Raw genomic sequence first — 22,441 nt, forward strand, 5'->3', positions numbered from 1 at the left:
ACTGTCCCACGAGTGTCTCTGGCAGTTCCTGGCCCCAGAGCAGAAAGGAAGAGGTGGGAGGAGGTCTTCTCATCAGCCTGCCCTGTTTTTATTGCGAGGAGTATTTTTCCTGGACGCCACCAGCAGGAGGCTCGCCAAGCACACATCCCTCCCTCGAACAGACAGCAGGTCAGGGGGAGAGAATGGCTGAACCAGTTTTGCGCTGAATAAACTCAGAATCTTTTAGCAGGAGACTCAGCAGGGACTGTTTGCTGGGTGGACAGCGTAGCAGTGCCAACCACAGCAGGCATTCTTCACGCTTCTCATCAGCGTTTACGGACGTACATACCCGTGCAGCCTGTAGGAAATTTCCGCCTTGATCTTGGACCTGACTGGTGGGAGGAGCAGGCCAGGAGAGCAGGTGATCCCGCCAACGTACGCGGTTTCTGCCAGCTTGTGGCACGAGGATCTCCTCTGTGCAGCATGCGAGGTGGTGTGCAATCACACACCCAGCTCAGCTGTCCTGTATGTGACCCAGGTCCAGGAAGACTTGCGTCCAGTGCAGACCTGAGCAGCCCTGCTAGCTTTTGGACCAAAATTGCCCCTTGCAGAAGTAGTGCTTCCAGCAGACCTGCCCCAGGGTGGAGCCGGCCAGAGCCTGGTGGGATCCCCCTCTGGTGGCCATGCGGTGCACTTTGGGGAGTATGTTGCCCTGGCCTTGCCTGGATGAGGGCTTGTGTCTGTAAGCGCTGTGAGGTGCTGGGTGGGATTCTGTGCATCCCCAGGGTCACTCACTTCCTGGCTTTGCGTCACCTCACACGTACAGTCCTAAGAACCTGGACCCTCCAGCTTCCTTGCTGTTTTGTCAGGCTTCCCAATATCTTGCCAGCAGTGGAAGACTTCTGATCGTTAGGTTAGTCCTGTGAGCTCTTAAACCTTAAATGCATGAAATTGTAGAACACATACTCACATCTGACTATGTTGCTAGTAGCATGCAATTTAAAATACATACCATGGTCCTGACTCCAGGATTAGATTAAAACTTTATAAATGATCCTAAATTAATTCTGCCAATTCTGAAAGTTAGATTTTTTTGAAAAATTTTTTTATTGGCCCACAGATATACAGAGAGAAGGAGATACTGAAAGAGACATTTTCTGTCTGCTGGTTCACTCCCCAAGTGGCTGCAACAGCCAGAGCTGATCTGATCTGAAGCAAGGAGCCAGGAGCTTCTTCTGGGTCTCCCATATCACAAAGTCCCAAGGTCTAGCCTCAATTGCTTTCCCAGGCAGAGAGTTGGATGGGCAGTGGAGTAGCCAGGACACAAACCCATGCCCATCGGGGATCTCAGCAGACGCAAGGCGAGGGATTAGCTACTAGGCTATTGTGCCGAATTAGACTGATTTAATCTTGCAGTGTGTATCCTTTGGCCTTTTAGAGAGGCTTCCTTTTTGTGGGTAGCCTAGTTGGTTTATTTACAGTGCTATATAGTATCCTTTTGTGTAACCCTGGCACTCAGTGCCCCAGGTAAGATGGCACTGGATGTGTGCTGAGTGGGCTGGATGTAGCCCCTGCTCCTGAGATCCCCAGCAGGAATGAGAAGGGAAGCTGCCGAGGCAGCAGGAGTGGGGCGTGAAACCCCCCACAGGCTCAGTGTAAGTTGGTTGGTGTTGTTTCTGCCACCCGGGCTTTCCCTGGGGCCAGAGGGCTCGTCTGGCCCCACCAGGTGTAGCCGTTTGGCATCTCCCCGCGGGAAACCGCTCAGGTGACAGCAATAGAAAGGGTGGAAAAAAGCATTTGAGTTGGGAGGGCATTTATACTGCAACATCTGCCACATCTGCACTCTTTTGTAACAAAAAAGGTGCCTCGGTCGCAGTGGGTGGACAGCGACGATGATGAAGAGCCACGTGAACAAGATGGACGTCCAGGCGCACCTGCAGCGCCGCACGCACGGCACAGAGGTAAGCTGAGCACACGGCGCAGCTCTTCAAGACACAAGAGCATCTCGTAGTCGTAAATGCTGGTTGCTTTGGGGAAATAGAGACGCTGCACCTCTCTGCCGTGGCTCTGTGATTTTTATTGAAAACTCAGATATACAGAGAGGAGGAGAGACAGAGAGGAAGATCTTCTGTCTATTGGATTCACTCCCCAAGTGGCCGCATCGGCCGGAGCTGAGCCAATTTGAAGCCAGGAGCCAGTAGCCTCTTACATGTCTCCCATGCAGTTTGCAGGGTCCCAAGACTTTGGACCATTCTCAATTGCTTTCCCAGGCCACAAGCAGGGAGCTGGATGGGAAGCAGGGCCCTTGGGATTAGAACCAGTGCCCATATGGGGTCCCAGTGCATGCAAGGCCAGGACTTTAGCCACTAGGCCTCCACGCCAGGCCCTGTTTTTTTTTTTTTTAAGTGTAAGGTGCTGTTGTCTGTCCTCGGAGCCCTAAGGGGACCCTGTGTAGGAGGGTGCCAGCTCTGCCACGAAGCCCTGCACGCTCCTTTCCTCTGCTCCCCGGGGCCTGGGCTGTCAGGATCTGCTGGGTACTTGTGCGTTGTATTTGACAGTGAGCACATCGCGGCACAGCAGGATACAGCTTTCGGTTTCCCTAGAGGTGCTTTTTGTCTAGGAAGTGAGACACAGTGAGCTGCAGGAGCTGCTTTCGGGGCCCTTGAGGTGTTCAGGCTCCTGGAAGACAAAATGCTAGCCTGGTAACATTTGAATATTGAGTTCTTGTAGTAAGTGTCTCTCTAATTATACAAGAAATACCTTCTCTTTTCAAAAACAAATCAGGTGCAGAAATCGGTAGATTATATCCCAAAACATGCAGACTTTCACCAGCTTAGAATATGTGTATATCAGGTACATAGTATTATATGTTGCCTCTTTTCTTTCTTTCCTCTTCCTTTCTTCTTAAGATTTATTTATGTACGTGAAAAGTGGAGTGATAGCGAGAGATCTTCCATCCACAGATTCTCTTCCCAAATGGCCACACAACAATGGCTGAAGGTGGGCCAGGCTGCAGCCAGGCGTCTGGAGCTCCATCCAGGTCTCCCACCTGGGTGGCAGAGGCCCAAGCCCCCGGATCATCATCTGCCACCTTCCCGGGGGCATTAGCAGGGAGCTGGCTGGATTACAAGTGGAGTAGCCATGAATCAGAGCAACACTCCAACCGCTGTGTTTAATTGCCTCTTGGCCTTTTGGCTTGGAACAAGTTGTGTTCGGTCTAATACAGCACCTGTCAGTCAGGAGCCTGTCAAAAGAACCCAAAAGTAATTGAATCGATCGAGTTGAATTGAGGAGGTCTTCTAAAAAGTTCATGAGAAATATACATTATGCTGAAACTCACAAGCATTTTAACTTTTTGCACCCCAAAAAAAAAAAGACCCTTTTAATTCCATTTTCTATGGACTTTTAGGAAATATTTATGTTCATTTTATTTGTAAGTCAGAGAAGTAGATCTTTATTGCTTCAATCCCCAAATGCCTGCAACAGTGAGGACTGGGCCAGACTGCAGCTGGGAGCCTGGAACTCCAGCCGGGTCTCACACGTGGGCCCTGAGGACCTGGGCCGTCTGGCGCTGCCTCTCAGGGAGCCTGACACAGGCTTGAGGAGGCAAGGACTGTGCACGACTTTGTGAGGTGATAGGAGATGGGTGAAATGTGTACATTTCATCAGCAGCAGAGGAGCCAGACTCGAGACAGACACTGAGGAAGGCAGGACCAGCAGCTGGAGGGAACAGCCACTACATGGCGCTGACAGAAACCAGGGAGAGCCTCACCCAGGACTGGGGTGCAGATCTTGTTGGGGAGCAGGTAGCTGGGGCCCACCAGCTGCAGAACTTGGTTGAGGTGCTACTTTTTTGCATAGGGTGTCAGGTAAGCAGCCCCTGGGCAGATGCTGAAGGCTGCTGCTGGTCACCAGCACCAACACTACCACCACCACCACCAACATCACCAAACCACCACCAACACCACCACCACTGCCACCAATACCACCACCAGCACCAGCACCACCAACACCAACACCACTACCCACACCAACACCACTACCACCAACACCACCACCGCCAACAACAGCAAAAAGGTAGAGACGGAGAGAAAGTGAATCAGAAGCCCGAGCACTCTCATCATTGTCTCTGGCGCCCTCTAGTGATGAAACGTTTACCGCCCTTGGCAGTAACAAACAGGCGATGTAAACAGGTGGATCTGGAAATAGAACTTGGAAGCACAGGTGCTGGCTGGGGGGATTGCAGCTCTTACAGTGGTCCTTGGTTTCTAGAGGATACCAGATTCTAAGTCTAGGCCCTACATTTATACAGATGCCTGGTCCTATGCAGATGATCACATTGCCACACGTGTGTGGGACACGTGTTTTGGTCTTCCCTTGTTCCATTTCCGATAGCAGGAGGCTTGGCTGAGTGACTGCGGCTTCTTTGACGCGGTCTGAGAAGGTCTCTCTATTCAGGTCACCGTGGGGATCAGCTATGTCGCATGTGTACACCCCACGTGCCTCCCAGGCACACTCACAGGGAGCTAGATCAGAAGCAGAGTCACAGGGACTTGTGTCGCATGGCAGTCTGAGGTCCAGGTATCCTGAGGGCGGCTGAACCTGCTGTGTCAACAGTGCCTGCCCCGGTCAGCAAAATATTGGACAAGAGAAATGTATTTCTTTCTGTAAAGGTTGGGCCAGTCCCCAGCATGACATCTTTCTGTGATAGGATGCCCAATAGAGGACACTTGTGTTGGGGGTGTTCGTTGTCTATACGGCCAGCCTGTCACAGAATTGAGGAATCAAGGACTGTGCATGACTTTGTGAGCGATGATAAGTAAAGACACAGGAGATGAGTTGAAATGTTCCATCAGCCATGGCAACTGCCTGGGTACTGCATGCTGAAGTGAGCCAGGGCTCATGGAAAGCGTGAGTTTAATTTCCATCAGGTTCTTTTTCTGACAGGTTGATGAATAAGACACAAAAGAGATTAGTATTTTCTGGGGGGGGGTGGAATATTTGAACTGTCTTCTAAAAATTTTCATTGCAATGATTTGAAGATGGACAAAAGTAGAGAGAAGAGTAAAATGAGCTCGGCCTGGCCCATCGCCTGCTGCTGGAACTGCCAGCATTTTCTTCTGGTTAATCCCGTGTTCTCACCATCATGCTTTGTGAATAATTTAAGGAGGACCCAAAAACTCTAATTTATGGAGGCAGCAAGATTTGCTGTAGCTGCTATAGCCTTAAGGGACACAGAATCAAGGCGAATTTTTTAATCAAAGCTGTCTTTAAGAATATTGCTAAAAGTGTGAATTTTTTCTTGTGAATCATTTGAAACGTGTGCTCATCAGAAATGACTCATTGTCGTTTCTGACGGCCACAGGCTTTTCCTTCCATTGTGGGCACGGCGCCGTGGCCTAGTGGCTAAAGCCCTCACCTTGGACACGCCGGAATCCCATATGGGCACCGGTTCTAATCCCGGCAGCTCCACTTCCCATCTAGCTTTGTGTTCCTGTACTTGCGTGGGAGACCTAGAGGAGGTTCCTGGCTCCTAGCTTCAGATTGGCTCAGCACTGGCCGTTGCAGTCACTTGGGGAGTAAATCATTGGACAGAAGATCTTCCTCTCTGTCTCTCCTCCTCTCTGTATATCTGACTTTCCACTAAAAGTATAAATAAATAGTAATAATAAAAAGGAAGTTGATGGAAATGACATTCTTTTGATGATAGTTGGTGATTGCAGTGGGTAAGGAAGTCGATTGAGAACTCTATATGTATTTTTAAATATTTTTGTCTTTCCTGACTTCTTTGGGACTTATGCCTTTTTGTTTTTACACATTGATTTCTAAGTTGTTTTCAGCCCATTATTTACGCATTGTTAAGCTAACAGGAAAAATTTGAAGTCACATCTAGCATTTCAGTGCAACAAATTGTCAAGGCAAGGGGGAATGTAAGACTGCTCTCTTCCTAAGCTCCCTGGGTTACCCGTGTGTGAACTCTGAGAAGCTGGGCTGTGTCTGTCTTCACTCAGCTGAGCAGTTTCCTTCAAGGCACAATGAGGAGGGGACTTCAGAAGGTCAATGGAAAATGTCTATTACAGAAAAACTATGTGTGGGCTTAAAAAAAAAAAAAGTTTTTTTTTGCTCCACAATAGACTATTCCTTTTTCCACAAACTCTTGGAAATCCCCTCCTATTTTTCTGGCCCAATCAGATGGCATTTCTAATCAAAAGAATTAGCCTGGGCCTATCTGGACAATAGCAGGTGGATGCGTGGGAAACACAGAGAGGTGGGGATGAGGAATCCCAGCTGGGAAGGACTTGGGGTCTGCTGTGGAGTTTGACCTTGGTCCATACCAGAGGTGCCCATGAACAGGTGTGGCAGAGAGCGGTGGGCAGACCACAGGCAGGCTCCCTGCCCTGCTCAGGGACCCAGGTGCCACATCTGTGCCCTCCTTGGTCTACACCAGAGGTGCCCATGAACAGGTGCGGCAGAGAGCGGTGGGCAGACCGCAGGCAGGCTCCCTGCCCTGCTAAGGGACCTAGGTGCCACATCTGTGCCCTCCTGGGAGCCTTGTTGGGCTTCTCTGCACAAGCGGAGTTTCTATGATTTTTTTACTTTTCTGAGCTGTTAAATTTATCTTCTTCTAAAAGTTTTCTTCCTTTCTTTTTTTAAAATCAGATGACACAGATGCAGTTCTGAATTTAAAGGTAAGATTAAAAAAAAAAACAACAAGAAACAGATGTTCTCAGTAAGTAGAATTTCCTCCATAATTTTTAACAGCTGTGTGATTGGGGTGTGGGTCGGGAGGGCGGCGAGCATCTTCCACATGGAGTCCTTTTTTCTTTTTTTTTTGAATTTCATTTTATGACACAGTTTCATAGGCTCTGGGGTTCCCCCAGCCTCTCCCCCTGCCCTCCCCCCATGGTGGAATCCTCACCTAGTTGCAGTGTTACAGTTCAAATCAAGTCATGATTCTGCCATTGCAAGCATGTGCCATGCATAGAGTCCAGCCTCTTATTGTCCAGATGGATTCAGCAGATTCTTGGGGTGACCATCTCTGGTCTGAAAGCAGAACTGGCAGAGTATTATCCTGTCCAATGAAAAGCCACAACATAGCATTAACAACTATTTACATCATTAAGGGGTTAATTGACATGGTTTTGAGTGACTGATACGTTAGAAGATGCAAGTTCTTAACCACAAGCTGTGACTACTTCATTGACATTTCAATTTTTAGTTTATACACATTCGGCTGCTATACACCTTAAAATGGTTATAGGGTACTATCCCAGCTGTCTCAGGCCTGTTTTCATTTTATATTTAACAGCTTGTAGTATTGAAGCTTGGCTTAACTGAATTTGGCGAGTTTTAGGATAGTCCAAACAGGCTTATAACTCTAACAAGGCATTTGTTAACAATAGAGGTGCAGAACAGTTGTAGGTGGGGTGTGCAGAGAAATCTTCACCTCCCCAGTGAGGGAGCCCTTTCTTGTTGCACGTTTCTTTTAAATACTTTGAAATCAGTGAGGAAACTTATGTTTACATACCTGAATAAGGAAAGCAGCGTACTGAAAGGTTTCAAAGCACATGAATAATTTGTAGACTTAAACCCAGTCCTGGGCCAGGGCAGGGGTGGAATTTGGGGACGCAGTCCAGGTATCTGTCACATGAGTGGCAGGAACTCAGCTTGAGCCATCACTACTGCCTCTCAGCGTCTGCGTCAGCAGAAAGCTGGACATTGGAGCTGGGGCTGGGCCTTGAACCCTGGCACTGTGATGGTGGGATGAACTGCTAGGCCCCCACCCACCTCTCACCTGCTTTAGAAAGTCAACTACACATAAAGAGCCAGTCCCTGGACTCGCGGGCCAAAAGAGGAAGAGGGCTCAGACAGGCCTACCCGCTCAGCCCCAGCAGAGAGCCACCAGCAAGGAGGACACTGAAGGTTTCAGAGTCAGTGATGGAAAACCGTGGAGTGCTGGGGATTTGGCCTCGTGCTTAAGGTGCAGCGTGGGTTTGATGCCCACCCTGGCTGCTGACCCCAGCTTCCACCTGACCGCCTAACAGAGCTCACAGGACGCTGCAGCAGTGACGCTGACGTGAGGCATCCAGGGTCAGGTCCCAGCTCCCAGCTTCAGCCTGACTCAGTCGCAATCAGAGGCGGTGTCCGAGGAATGACTCAGCAGATGAGAGCTCTCTGTCATCCAGAAATGAAAAATGCTGGACATTCAGGTTTCTTAAAAACAACAACAAACGAACAACCCAAAACAACAAACAGACCCACAAGAGGTAAAACAAAGGGAAGTCCTTTGATAATCTTGAAACACAGTGTCCCAGTGGCTCATGTCCACTTACGGAAAACAGGAGCGCTTCATTCACACTCTTTCTTTTCTTCCTCCCCTAGGATGAAAAGACTTTGTTGTGTGAAAAACCTCTACCCTCCCCAGGTATGAGCCTGTCGAATGCGGTTGTGATTGCAAAGCTTATGCATGTGCTTTAGAAGATTTATCTGGGCCCTACGTGGTAGCCTAGTGGCTAAAGTGCTCACATTCTATGAGCCAAGATCCCATATGGGCGTTGGTTTGTATCCCGGCTGCTCCCCTTCCCCTCCAGTTCCCTGCTTGAGGCCTGGGAAAGCAGTCAAGGTCAGCCCAAAGCCCTGGGACCCTGCACCTGTGTGGGAGACCCAGCAGAGGCTCTGGACTCCTGGCTTTGGATAGACTCAGCTCTGACCATTACAGCTGCTTGGGGAGTGAACCATGGGATGGAAGATCTTTCTTCCTGTATCTCCTTCTCTTTGTCTATCTGCCTTTCCAATAAATAACTCTTAAAAAAAAAAAACAGATTTATTTATTTATTTTGAAAGTCGGAGTTCCAGAGAGAAAGGGAGAGACAGAGAAAGAGATCTTCCATCCACTGGCTCACTCTCCATATGGCTGCCATGGCCTGAGCTGGGCCAGGTGGAAGCCAGGAGATTCACCCAGGTGGGCCGCCTGGGTGGAGGATGTCCAGGCACTTGGGCCATCTTGCGTTGCTTTCCCAGTTGAGTAACAGGGAGGTGGATTGAAAGTGGAGCAGCCAGGACTCAAACCAGCACCCTGATTGGATGCCGGTGTGTCACAGGCGGTGCTTTTATCGGCTGTGCCACGATGCTGGTCCCGAAAAGCTTACTGTTTTAGGGAACACCCAGAGTCATCTGAGCTCAAGTGAGGCTCACTTTCTCCTGCAAAGGCTGTTGCTTCTTGTCCCATGACTGGAGTTGGGAAGAGTTCCAAGGCATTGAACTTCAGTCTTGACCTCAGAAGAGAAGGTCCAGCCCCTGATGTGTGGGGTGTGTGTGTGTGTGTGTGTGTGTGTATTACGGGGATGAGCTGTGCAAACAAGGGCTCTGCTCAGTTGCTGAGGGCTGAGTGAGAGGTCTTGAGGTGAGGGGTCCAGGGTGAGGTGTACACTCAGTACAGTGGGGCGCTTCGGTCACTTCCACGGTGGAGTTTGCCGTGTTTGCCTGACGTGTTTCACATCACTGGTCTGGAACTCCTAGTTTGAGTTGATAAAGCAAAATGCCTGCGACTGGGTAATGCTCCAAGCAAAGAGGCTTATTTAGTTAGTTCAATAGTTCAGAGGCTAAAAAGCCTAAAGTCAAGAGACCCATTTCACTGCAGCTCTGGGAAGGGCCTCCTCCTGGGCCTCAGCGGGTCCCTGAGCTGACCTGGCTCTCTGACTTCAGGCTCAGATTATCCTGCCTGGAAAGGAGCTCCCATTTCTGCAGGCACTGACTGGCCCAGGGAGGCGCCTCCTGCCTCCTTCCTCTAATGCTGCAGCCTGGCTTTTGGCAGCCACGTGGTGTCCCTTGGTCCTGCCAGGACAAGGCCCTCCCTGGAGCCACCTCCCCCCTTGGAATTTGCCTCTCCTATCACACTGTAGGCCATGGCTTTGTCTTTGATCTTGTCTGTTTTTATCTCTGGAATTCTTGTGTCTAGGTTTCCCCATTTCTGAGCTGCTCCTTTTGTGTTCTAGGGGTTGGGATTAGGATTTAGGGAGTTCTAAGGATGGATAACTCCACTTTGGTATTTGATGTGTTTTGAGTAAGCTTTTATCTTGTCTTGTTTGTAATTTATATGAGAGAGAAACATTTTCTTTTTCTTCCGCCTGCTAGTTTACTTTCCAAATACCAACGGTATGGGTGGAGCCAGGCCAGTTCTGGTGGAGCCCAGAATTCAGTTTGCATGTCCCAAGCAGGTGGCAGGGAGCTCAGCCCCTGGGCCTTCCGCAGGTGCCTCCCGGAGTGCGCCCATTCCTTCTTCAAGTCCTCCCCTCCTCTGTCCCTCGCTGACCGCTGCTCACTCTCCTAAGTCCGCCCTCTCCCTCCCGTCCCCTTCACTGTGTTCCCTGTCAAGTTCAGAGTCTCCCAAACACCTTTTCTCTCTTTCTGAGCCCAGCAGAAAAGGTTGGCTCTATGGACAGAAGAAGGTGGGAAGAGAGGCAGGGAAGGGAAGACAGAACAATAGGACTGTTACCTGATTGGTTAAGTTCAGGTTTCTTTCCAAAAGGGTTAAAGATAGCCATGCCTGTCTGGGAAGTTGCATGGTCATCTCTTTCCCTTTCCTGGGGTCAGATAACAACTTAGTTTGGGGCTGGTGCTGTGGCTCTTTAGTATAAGTAACTCTATCTTGGTATTTAGTCTGCCCCAAACAATGGCCTCCTGTAACAGCAGGCATTCGTGCCTCCCTTTGCTGCCCGTCCCAGCTCCCTGGGTCCCGTCAGGTTCTGGCCCCCATCTCTGTAGATCCCTTCCCTGGTGTTGGCCCTTGGAGCCGCCTTCCTCCCAATCCATTCTTCCAGTTTTCACACCTGGTGGAAGTGACAGCAAGCCATTGTTCTAACAATGCCTTGAGTCTTCTCACTTCCATCCCAACCATCCTCCAACCCTCAGAAGGAATGCTCACCTGCCAGCCAGCTTGTCCCCACTCTCCACCCACAAGCCTAGCTGATAAGATCTGTAAGTCCAGCAGCATACCTGACGGGTTAACTCCTAAAGAACACAATAAGAATACTGCCCCAGCTCAGGTAGGTGCCCGGCCTGGCCTGCCGCAGCATGTCCCCAACACCCATCTTAGTCTGGAATCCTGCACATGTTAGCTTTCTTCATTCTTGAGTCTCAGGATTCCTTCTCAGTTGGGCATGGGAGCATGCGGTGCTCGACTGACCCTCAGATAGGACCTCAAGCTCTCTCTGACTCCCGGTGGCCTGTGGTGTTCACTGTGCACCCCCAAACACAGGGCCTCCTCCAGCCCCCACCTCCTTCTGCCATGTCTTCCAGCCATCTGCTGTGGCTCTGCCAGACTATACGTCCTGTTCTGGACCTTTCTGCCATTTCCTTTCCAGTCATGGAAGCACACAGCTCCAGTCCTGCCAGGAAGTAGATGCTGTAGTGATGTTTGGGATAAACTCTGCAATGATCGTTAATGTAAAATTACAAATGCCAATTCGTATTTCTAAGCTCTCCGCTTTATCATTTCAGGTGTAACTGGTAGGGCACGTCAGAGATCTAAAAAAATGATCAAAGAAAAGTTTAAAGAACTAAAAGAAGAAAATTTGCTCCTGAACAATACAAATCAAGCCCTCACCCTTGAACTACAGGTAACGAAAGAAGCGATGCGAGAGCTGCAGCTAACGTGTAAGAGACTAGAACGCGCCAATTCTAGGCTGAAGGAAGCTGAGAGAGAGTCCCCTCGGGAAGGTGACACAGGTACGCAGTTCTCTCATTGTTAAAGGAGTAAGCGGAACTTCACTCGTTTTATTATGTGGGAGTTCATGTTGTGTGCATTTGTTGATGTTTTATGTGCAGCATTTAAGATTCTTCCATTTAGAATCCACTATGGGGGGGAGGGAGTGGGTTTTGGGGAGGGGAGGGGGGAATCCCAGTGCCTGTAAAACTGTGTCACATGATGCAATGTAATAAAAAAAGAAAAGATTCTTCCATTTATATCATTACATTTTTTTTGAAGCTGATATCATCTGCTACTGTCATTATTGTCATTCTGATACTTCTCTTGGAGCATGACCTTTTTTTTTTTTAAAGATTTATTTATTTATTGGAAAGTCAGATACACAGAGAGGAGGAGAGACAGAGAGGAAGATCTTCTGTCTGATGATTCACTCCCCAAGTGAGCGCAATGGGTGGTGCTGTGCCGATCCGAAGCTAGGAGCCAGAAACTTCTTCCGGGTCTCCCACATGGGTGCAGGGTCCCAAAGCTTTGGGCCGCCCTCGACTGCTTTCCCAGGCCACAAGCAGGGAATTGGATGGGAAGTGGAGCCGCTGGGACAAGAACCGGCGCCCATATGGCATCCCGGGGCGCTCAAGGCGAGGACTTTAGCCTCCAGGCCACGGCGCCAGGCCCAGCATGACCTTTTTTAACATTTTTTAAAAATCTAATTTTGTTAGAAAGATTTGATTTGAGAGAGACAAAAGATCTTTCCTCCATGTGTTCACTCCCCGAACGTCCACATCAACCGGGACTGAGCCAGCGTCAAGTCAGGAACCCAGATCACAAGCTGGGTGTTCCACCTGGGTGCAGGGACCCAGGGACATCTGCCATAACCACTGCCTCCCAGTACACACCTGCAGGAAGCTGGACTGGAAGCAGAGAAGCCGGAGGCTCTGCTGTGGGATACAGACATCCCGAGGGCCTCCTTAGTGGTTGTACTAAATGTCGTCCCAGCATCGTATCTTGTGGAGATTGCATGTCAGATTTTATACCTAGGGGCATCATGTAAAAGTGTGTCCTTTACCGTTGCTAACCAGTCTTTTTGTTTTCTTGCTAAATTGAAAATCACAAAGGAAGAGGAAGAAGTCACATTTTACTTTTTATTTCTTTTATTATTGATGAGTTTGAATTTTTTTTTTCATCTTGCAGGATTGTTTTTTCCTCTTTCACAAATTTCCTACCTTTAAACTTATATACTTAAGATTTTTCTTATTGATTTGTAGGAACTCTTTATTGAAGATTTTAATCGTTTGTCAATGTATATAATATTTTGTATAATGTTGATAATTCAACTAACTATAGGATATCTCATTACTTGTATCTTCGTGTCAACTATTTTTTTAAGATTTATTTATTTGTTTATTTGTAAATATTTATTTATTTTTATGGAACATCAGAGAGGATGAGGGACAGAGAGGAAGGTCTTCTGTCCATTGTCTCAGTCCCCAAGTGGCCGCCACAGCTGGAGCTAAGCCAATCCGAGGCCAGGAGCCAGGAGCTTCTTCTAGATCTCCCATGTGGGTGCAGGGACCCAAGGCTTTGGGCCAACCTCGACTGCTTTCCTAGGCCACAAGCAGGGAGCTGGATGGGAAGCGGGGCCGCTGGGATATGAACTGGCATCCATAAGGGATCCTGGGTGTGTTAAAGGCAGGGACTTTAGCTGCTAGGCTACTGCACCTGGCTCTCAGGTTAAATTGTTTTTAACACTAAGATTACAAAAACTATTCACCAATGTTTCTTTTCTATTTGTATAAGATCAGTATTACGGCTTAAGTTTTCTTCATGTAAACTCTATGTCTGTGTTGTGTTAGGCACATTTATTTCTAGATATCTACTATTATTCATGCTGTTATCTTGTGAGATCTGTTTTCCATTATTGTTTCTAATATGACATTGCTATTATTTGGGAAGATTACGAACTCTACTAAATTTGCTATTTATATGATTTTTCAACACATATATATTTCAAGATTTATTTTCATTTATTTGAAAGAGTTACAGAGAGTGAGAGACAAAGCATGATTTTCCATCCGCTGGTGCACTCCCGAAATGGCCACAACAGCCAGAGCTGGGCTAGGCGAAGGCCAGGTCCTTTCTCCAGCTCTCCTGTGTGGATGTAGGGGCCCAAGCACTCGTGTTGTTTTTCAAGGAGTGTTAGCAGGAACTAAACAGAAGTGGGACAGCTGGGTCTCAAACCAGCACCCATGTGGGATGTTGGTGTTTAGGTGTTATAGGGGGTATCTTCACCCACAGTTCCACAATGCTGGACCGTGGCACATATTTTTATATCCTGTGAAACATGGGCTGTTTCTGAGCCTGGTGTGATGGGTCGGTTGGCTAAATCTTCATTTGCAAATGTGTCCTGCCTGTTCCACTTCCCATCCAGTTTCTTGCATGTGGCCTGGGAAAGCAGTGGAGGATGGCCGAAAGCCTTGGGAGCCTGCACCCACGTGGGAGACCTGGAAGAAGCTCCTGGCTCCTGGCTTGGGATTAGCTCAGCTCCAGTCATTGCTACCGCTTAGGAGTGAATCAACAGATGGAAGATTTTTCTCTCTGTCTCTTCTTCTTGCCATAAATCTGATCTGCCTTTCTAATAAAAATAAATCTTAAAAAAAAAAACACCACATGGCTATTTCTTTTCAAGTTAAATTCTTATTTTGTATAATTATATATGTTAAAATTTCCAGTTAGCTATTAATTGTTAAAAAAATATGGGTAACTCAGTGTACACATAGACACACAAAGACATTTCACTTCTCTACAATCCCCAAATGATTAGTAATTTATATAAAATCTTGATAAATTTCTGATAATATTAACTTGATTTTTCTTTTTTTGGTAGCTGCTGAAACTGAATTACTTAATCTAAGGAAACAAGCTCAAGAATTAGTGGATGAAAATGATGGGCTGAAAACGACCATCCATCGTTTGAATGTGGAACTGAGTCGATATCAAACCAAATTTAGGCATTTGTCTGAGGAAGAGGTAATGTTTCCATTGATGAAAAACCCGGTTTCTCAGGGTTTTTTTTTTTTTTTTCCTTTTTTGGGATTCTTTCTCTTTTTTTTTAAGCCCTTAATATTGAGTTGATTCTTAACTGTAAGAGATTCTTACTTACTAGTTATTTAAAGATAGATCTAGAACATGGTCTTAGTAGAGACCATTCTGTAGCCTTCTTTCCTTTCCCAAAACACAGCCAGAAAGAACTCTCCAGAAAACACTGGGCAGATGTGGAAATACAAAAAGAATGGAAAGTGCATGTTGGCTGCTCTGACCTCAGGCCTGTTCTGTAGGTTATAGTTGGTGTTTGTCAGTGCGTGAGTCTGGAAAAGAAACACAGGAAATCTTACTTTATAGGAATGATTGCAAAATTCAGTGCCACAGACTTACTGTGCCACGTAATCTTACCAACAAAAGATGCTTAGGAACAGAAGTGGAACCGAAGATTGGGACCCACTCTTATAGACCGTCAGAGCCTTCTGCGGGGCTTGGCTAGGGCAGAGCAAGCCGGGACAGGGACAGAGACAGCCCACCCTCCCCAGGCATTCTCTCCTGCCCTGCGCAAATGCCACGTTCTCCATTCTCCATGAAGGTGTGCCCTGATCACTCAGGCTGGAAGTGATAGCTCTTTTAAATCATTGCAGGCTGATTTGTTTGTTTTGATTTGGTCGTCAGGGACTAATAGCATTCTACCCAGATTGATATCTGTGCTTCATGTTCATTTGTGTTCGAAGACTCATCTCTCAAATAGACCATAAAATCCTTAATGACAAAGATCGTTTTTGCGATGTCTGTAATGGTTTATTGATTTCACAATGCTGACTTAAGACCTGAGTGATGAGTTAGCGACTAAGGTGAACACATCAAAGTTTTGGCTCAACAGTTGATCCTGTTGGAGCTATTTCTTCCCTATGCAATTTGCCCTCCTGTTCTAAACAACTGAAGATACTGGACAGACTGCAACAGTTTTCCAGACTAAGCAGGCGGCACTGGGCTGTGGTTCCCTACAGCAGGGACACAGCTAAGTCTGTGATCACCTCTGGTCCGTGCATGGAGGCAGTGACCCCAAGCAGGGCACAGCAGTGTGACTGGGTTCAGGGGACAGATTTAGAGAGGTTGAGAAGACTAGCATTTGCAAGGCAAATCTTTTTTAAAAGGAGCTGTACAAAAGAAGAGTTCTGTTAATCCGTGTGAGACACCTTTGGAGGTATTGGTTAAATGTACTAACAGGTGCGTGTTTAGGTTGAAACTTCATGAAACTGGACAGCAAATAAATACAGGGAGCTACAAGTTCCAATAGTGCTGGGAAACATGTGGGCTCTGGCCAGCCCATCACAGAGATCTTGTCAAGTGCTGTGTCATTGAGTAAAACAACCCAGAAGGGTCATACTTCCATGGTATGGCTAACCTAGCCTTTCAACAAGATGACCACAGACCTACCGTAACCAGAGGGACAGACAGGCCTCAGATGCATTAAGCTGACCCACTTGTAACCAGTGACTCCCAAAGAAAAAAGTAGGCCAGTACTGTTTAAAGGAAGACAACAAAATCCAGACACTCACCAATGTAACACTCAAAAAGTCCAGTGTCCCATAAAATGTCCTGAGATGTTTCAAGTTTGACAAGATGAAAAAGACTTGACAGTTAACTATGAAATGTGATCCTGAATTGAAGTCTTTTCTTTCTTTTTTTTTTTAAAGATTTATTTATTTTTATTGCAAAGTTAGATATACAGAGAAGAGAGACAGAGAGGAAGCTCTGTCTGCTGATTCACTCCCCAAGCGGTCACAGTGGCTGGAGCTGCACCAATCCCAAGCCAGGACCCTGGAACTTCTTCTGGGTTTCACACACAGGTGCAGGATCCCAAGGCTTTAGGCCATCCTCAACTGCTTTCCCAGGCCACAAGTAGGAAGCTGGATGGGGAGTGGGGCCACCAGGATTAGAACCGGCGCCCATATGGGGTCCTGGCACATGTAAAGCAAGTGCTTTAACCATTAGGCTATCACTCCCTGAAGTCTGTGTTTTTTAAAAAAAGCATTGTTGAGGCCAGCATGGTAACATAGCATGCTAATTCTCCACCTGTGGCACGAGCATCCCATATGGGCTCCGGTTTGTGTCTGAGCTGCTTCTCTTCTGATATAGCTCCCTGCTAATGTCCTAGGAGAACAGAGGGTGGCCCAAGTCCCTGGGCCCATGCGCCCATGCAGGAGACCCTGCAGAAGCTCCTGGCTCCCAGCTTCAGATCAGCCCAGCTATTACAGCCCTTTAGAGCATATACCAGTGGATACAGGACCTCTCTTCCTGCCTCTCCTCCTCCTCTCTGTAAAAATCTGCCTTTCCAATAAAACTGTAGGAGGACACTGACCCTAGAAGGTCAGCGAGCACAGGATTATAGGTGATTGGACAATATTTGTATGACAACAACCAAATGGATACCTTTTGTATAACTGATTGGATATCATTTGTATGAGAACAGTTGAGTGGACAGCATGTGAATGAGAACACTTGGTGGAATATACAAGACAAAAGAACTTCCAAACAAAAGTATAGAAACAGTGGATGGGTTTGTTGATGAGCTCAATACCTCCACCCTAATCCTATATGACCCTCAGTGTATAAAGTCTGATGCCACTAATAAATTTCGGCTATTGATCATCACTCAGTACTCCATGCATGTTATTATCAGCTCTGAGCACCAAGTCCATCGCTGCAGCACAGCAACATAAAACAAATCTTTTCTGAATTGAAGAAAAACAAATTTATTTATTTGAAACATAGAACAACAGACAGAGAAAAATAGAAAAAAAATTTTTTTTTCTGCTGTCTCACTCCCCAAATGGCAGTAACAGCCAGTTCTGGGCCACATAGCAACCCAAATCCAGGAATTCCATGTGGTCTTCCACACGAGTGGTTTGGGCCATCATCTGCCACCTTCCCAAGCACACTAACAGGAAATGGGACCAAAAACAGTAACAAGTACTCTGGGATATGGAATACTGGTATTGCATGTGACACCTTAATCGTGTATGCCGCTGGATTCTTGATCAAAAAGGAAGTTCATAGGAGAAATAGACATAATTTGGAGATGGTCTGTAGGTTAGAAAACAGCGTTATAGCAATGTTGATTTCTTAGTTTTATGATGATACTGTGGTTAAGTAAGTAAATACTTTTGTTCTTAAGAAGCAGACACTAAAGTATTTAGAGGAAAGTGGGCATCGTATCTGAAGTTTTGCTCTCAGAAAAAACTTCAGAAAAAGTTTATGTGGAAGGCACCTAGTCTAGATTGATATCTAAGACCTGACTGAATTTCAGAGGAAACCTAACTAACTTGTCTTCACTGCGTGGTTCATTCTTAGAGTTTCAACACTGAAGGCCTCCCATCAAAGGGCCCTGTACCACCCTGGTTGGTAAGTGAATCTTGTTTTGCTTTTAGGCTCATAGTCTCTGGACTGCAAGCTCACCCAGCTATTAAGCTTTCTTCCAAAATAAGTACATTTTCTTGCCTTTAAAAAAATTGTTCCTTGTGTGTAGATGCAAAAAATACAGTAATCCTCTATTGCTCTATTCTCTCCAGTTGAATATAAAGTACCTGTCGCCATTACTGCTGGCTTATGAGGACAGAATGAAAGAGAAAGACGAGCTGAATGCCGCCCTTGAGGTAAGAAGTCAGACAGTTGTAAACTTTGAGGAAATGTGTCGGAGCCACGTATGCCCAACGTGTGGTAGATCTCCGATCTCAAAGGTTTGGTAAAGGACAGAAAAAAAAAAGTGTGCGGCAGGGCATAAGGGAGAGCAGGAACTGAAGGAGTGATGAGTGGAGATTGCAGAGGGATGGAGTGGGCTGCACCTGGAGCCACGGTTTGCTGAACAGTCAGCTCCATGTAGACCGGGACCCTGGCATGCAAAGGAAGCCGCCATGGGAGATGTTTCTTTCCTTGGGACTCTGCAGCTGCAACCGTCAACATTAAGAGGGGCAGTCAGTCAGGGCTGCTCGGGACAATCTTTGAAGATACCACCTTTTCTTCTTTTCTGTGTTGCTTCTTCTCTTTCTTTGAGAGAGACAGAGAATTCCTTTTGCCTGGTTCATTCCCCAGATAATCCCTATGACTGTGACTGGTCAGCTCACAGCGAGGAGCTAGAAACTTGATTCAGTTCTCTCACATGGGTGCCAGGGACCTGATTACTAGAGCCTTCGATGCCACTTCCAGGCTCTGCATCAGGAGGAAGACTGGACTGGGAGTTGGAGCCAGGAATATTCTCCAGTGTAGTACACGGGCTTTTTAACTGCGAGTCTAAACACGCCAGGAAGTGAGATTTTATTCCCTTCCGTCTTCTTCCCCTGTGCTTTGCGGGAGTGGCTTCTGGCAGCAGAGCCCGTTCCAGCAGAACAGGAGACTGAGCCTGTGTGGCCATCATAGATGTATCCTGTACCTGTCTCAACGCGTATCGCTGGGTTCCTCTGGAACTGGAAGGAACCAAGGAGAGATGTGTGTCGGTTGCTATAGGATCCTGAGCTGACAGACTCCTTTAAAAAAACCATCCAGTCTGGGGCTGGTGTGATGGCTCCACTGGCTAATCCCATATGCCTACAAGCACTGGGATCCCATATGGATGCTAGTTTATGTCCAAGCTACTCCACCTCCCATCCAGCTGTCTGCTGTGGCCTGGGAAGGCAATGGTAGATGACCTAAAACCTGGGACCCTGCACCCACCCACGTAGGACACCCAGAAGAAGCCCCTGGCCCCTAGCTTCAGGTTAGCTCAACTTTGGATGGCCATTTGGGAAATGAGCCAGTGGATGGAAGATCTTTCTCCCCTTCTCTCTGTGGATCTGCCTTTCCAATACAAATAATAATAATTGTTAAAAAGTCACTCAGTCTAGGCAGACATTGGACCTAGTGGTGAAGACAGCTATGTCCTGGCTCCAGCCTGGGAGGCACCAGTGATAGCTCCTGCGACTGCTACCCATGTGGAAGAATTAGGTTCCATTGCAGATTGCAGCTTCAGTGTAGCCCAGTCCTGGTTGTCACAGACATTTGAGGACTTCAATCAGCAGATAGGAGTTAGCTCGCCCTCGTTGTTCTAGGCCTCTGGAGGTGATCAGCATACAGAAGGTCTCTGTGCCCCGCCCCCCAAACACTCATTTCTTGACCTTTGGGGCAATGGAATGGCTCAATTGGCTGATCTTACCTCTGCAAGCTCTGGGATCCCATATAGGTGCTGGTTCGTGTCCTGGCTGCTCCACTTCCCATCCAGCTCCCTGCCTGTGGCCTGGGAAAGCAGTTGAGGACGGCCCAAAGCCCTGGGACCCTGCACCCATGTGGGATACCAGGAGGAGGCTCCATCTCCCAGCTTTGAATTGGTTCAATTCCTATCATTGCAACCATTTGAGGAATGAATCAGCTGATGGAAGATTTTCCTCCCTGTCTCTTCTTCTCTCTTTAAATCTGTCTTTCCAAGAAAAATTAATAAATCTTAAAGGAAAAACAAAGCCTTATAATGAAATACTGCCTGCTGTGTCACAACACTGTCCTGACACTTTTTTTTTTTAAGATTAATTTATTTTAAAGTGAGGGTCATAGAAAAATCTAGAGGGAAGAAAGAGGGCGGAAGAGAGAGGGATTTTTATATTCCCTGATTTGTCTCCCAAATGACCGTAATGATGCAGTCTGGGCCAGCCAAGAGACAGAAGCTTCTGGGTTTCCCATGTGGGTGCAGGGGCCCAAGTGCTCGGGCCGTTCTCTGCTGCTTTCCCAGGCACTTTAGCAGGGTGTTGTACTGGAAATGGAACAACTGGGTCTCGAACCGGTGCCCATATGGGATACTGATGCTGCAGGTGGCAGTTTACCTCGCTCCACCACAGCAGTGCCCCCCAGCCTTGATTTATTTTTTTTAAAGAACCTGAATTAATCATCTACGAATTGACTAAAAGCCCTAATAATGAATAAAATTGCCATTTGGCATTCCTTCTCAGTCAAGGTCAGCATGCTTTGCTTTGCACATGGACAGTTGGTAAATGTGTCAGGGTGCTGTGAGTCACACAGCTTTTGTTTACAACTCCTCAGCTCTGCTCTTGTAGCTTGGATAGCATACCAACACAGTATGCTGGTACCGCGACATGGGCGTTAGCCTGTTGCACTACAGTGCCAGCCCCAAACAAAGGGACATTTGTGGTGTTTATGGGCATTCTGCTGTCTTGACTTTCCTCTTCAGGAGTTTTTAAGGATTTGGCATTTCCAGAAATGCTGTCACGTTAGGAGTTGGGCCGTGTGAGCCCCAGGGTTTGCTTCCTTTGTTGTTGACTTTGCAGTTGTCATGTGTTTTCTTCCAAACTGAGCTCCCCAGGGGCAGACACTTGGCCCTGGGGTCCGGAGTCGAAGGCCATTGCTGTCACGAGATGGTGATTGACATGCTGAGCCGCAGAACCCAGAAATACTGATGTGTGACTGTGTGTGTGTGTGTGTGTTACAATTTCCACAAATTTCGTTTCAGGCGGAAATGAGAATGTTTCGGACACGAGTCGAGGAAGTGGTGAAGGAAAATGAAGACTTGCACCGGAAGTTAAATGAGAGCAGTCCTGTTACCAGCGAGGAATGGCAAGTGGGGTCGCGTGTCTGGTGTTCTGCTAATTTAAAGCAAAGGCAAACAGAAACGAACCTTATGCAATCATTCAATGCAGAAATGCTTTGTCTGGTTTGGGCGACTTTCATCAGGGAAATCAGTAAGGTTACTCTTCTAGTAATCTAGAGGATTACTCTGACCTTGTGCTATAAAAGTGAGTTATTAAATTCCAGATAGGTTCTTAACCCTGAAATTGCTGCAGCTTTCTCCATTTCTGTTTTCTGAGGTGGGATTTTCCTAGGGCGATTCTTCCACCCCTACCCTACTTAACTCCCTCCTGTGGCTTCCAGGGCTTTGGGACAGAAAGCCCATGATGAGACCCGCTCAGCCAGCTCCCATCGGCCTGGCTGGGTCTTCTGAGACCGAGATCACCCATCTTCTGTTCTGTTAGCTCTGGCATATCATGCCCTCAACAGTGTCTCACCCCTGCCTTCATGATGCCGGACAGTAGCTCTTCCCTGCAAGAGAGGCTGGGTCATTGTTTCTTTATCTGTTGGCGATATGGCAGGAAGCACAGCCCTGATCCTGGCCTTGACCCTACCACTGTGTCTCACCTGTCCTGTCTGTCTCCTGCTTCTCCTCTGTGAACTCCTTGAGAGCAGGCAGTCCATTTTGTATATGAAGCATCCTCTATAGCTCCTCCCGCACCACCTTGCTGTTTCCTGTACCGGCACAGGTGTGCCAACCCGAGTGCTGCACTGGGCGTGCTCACCCCAACTTCTACAGAATCTGTTCAGTTCCCCATCATTCTCCAGTGGATTTATGGGACTACAACTAAACTCTATAGTTTCTTTACCTATAAAATAGGAGAAGAATGTTAGGCTTTTTCTGAGATTTTTAAATTTATTTCTAATGAGGCCTGGCACAGTAGCCTAGTAGTTAAAGTCCTTGCCTTGTATGCACCAGGATCTCATATGGGTACTGGTTCATGTCCCCACTGCTCCACTTCCCATCCAGCTCCATGCTTGCGTCCTGGGAAAGTAGTGGAAGACAGCCCAAAGCCTTGGAACCATGCACCTGTGTAAGAGCCCCAGAGGGGCTTCTGGCTTCAGATTGGCTCAGCTGTGGCTATTACTGCCTCTTGGGGAATGAAC

The 22,441-nt window shown here is 47.4% G+C and overlaps 1 protein-coding gene across 1 annotated transcript in view; it reads left to right on the top strand.

The window, feature by feature from the left end:
- CEP89 (centrosomal protein 89) overlaps positions 1 to 22,441 on the top strand; it is a 65,834-nt gene that overhangs the window by 14,770 nt on the left and 28,623 nt on the right. The window contains exons 5-12 of the mRNA XM_040976557.1: positions 1,841 to 1,940; positions 6,640 to 6,668; positions 8,362 to 8,404; positions 11,479 to 11,697; positions 14,568 to 14,710; positions 18,083 to 18,133; positions 18,301 to 18,384; positions 21,219 to 21,322. Of these exons, the coding sequence (XP_040832491.1) occupies positions 1,841 to 1,940; positions 6,640 to 6,668; positions 8,362 to 8,404; positions 11,479 to 11,697; positions 14,568 to 14,710; positions 18,083 to 18,133; positions 18,301 to 18,384; positions 21,219 to 21,322 (773 nt within the window). The remainder of the gene's footprint in view (positions 1 to 1,840; positions 1,941 to 6,639; positions 6,669 to 8,361; positions 8,405 to 11,478; positions 11,698 to 14,567; positions 14,711 to 18,082; positions 18,134 to 18,300; positions 18,385 to 21,218; positions 21,323 to 22,441) is intronic.

This window comes from Ochotona curzoniae, unplaced genomic scaffold (assembly GCF_017591425.1).
Source record: "Ochotona curzoniae isolate NIBS_2020 unplaced genomic scaffold, NIBS_Ocur_1.0 contig_2699, whole genome shotgun sequence".
Classification (NCBI taxonomy): Eukaryota; Metazoa; Chordata; class Mammalia; order Lagomorpha; family Ochotonidae; genus Ochotona; species Ochotona curzoniae.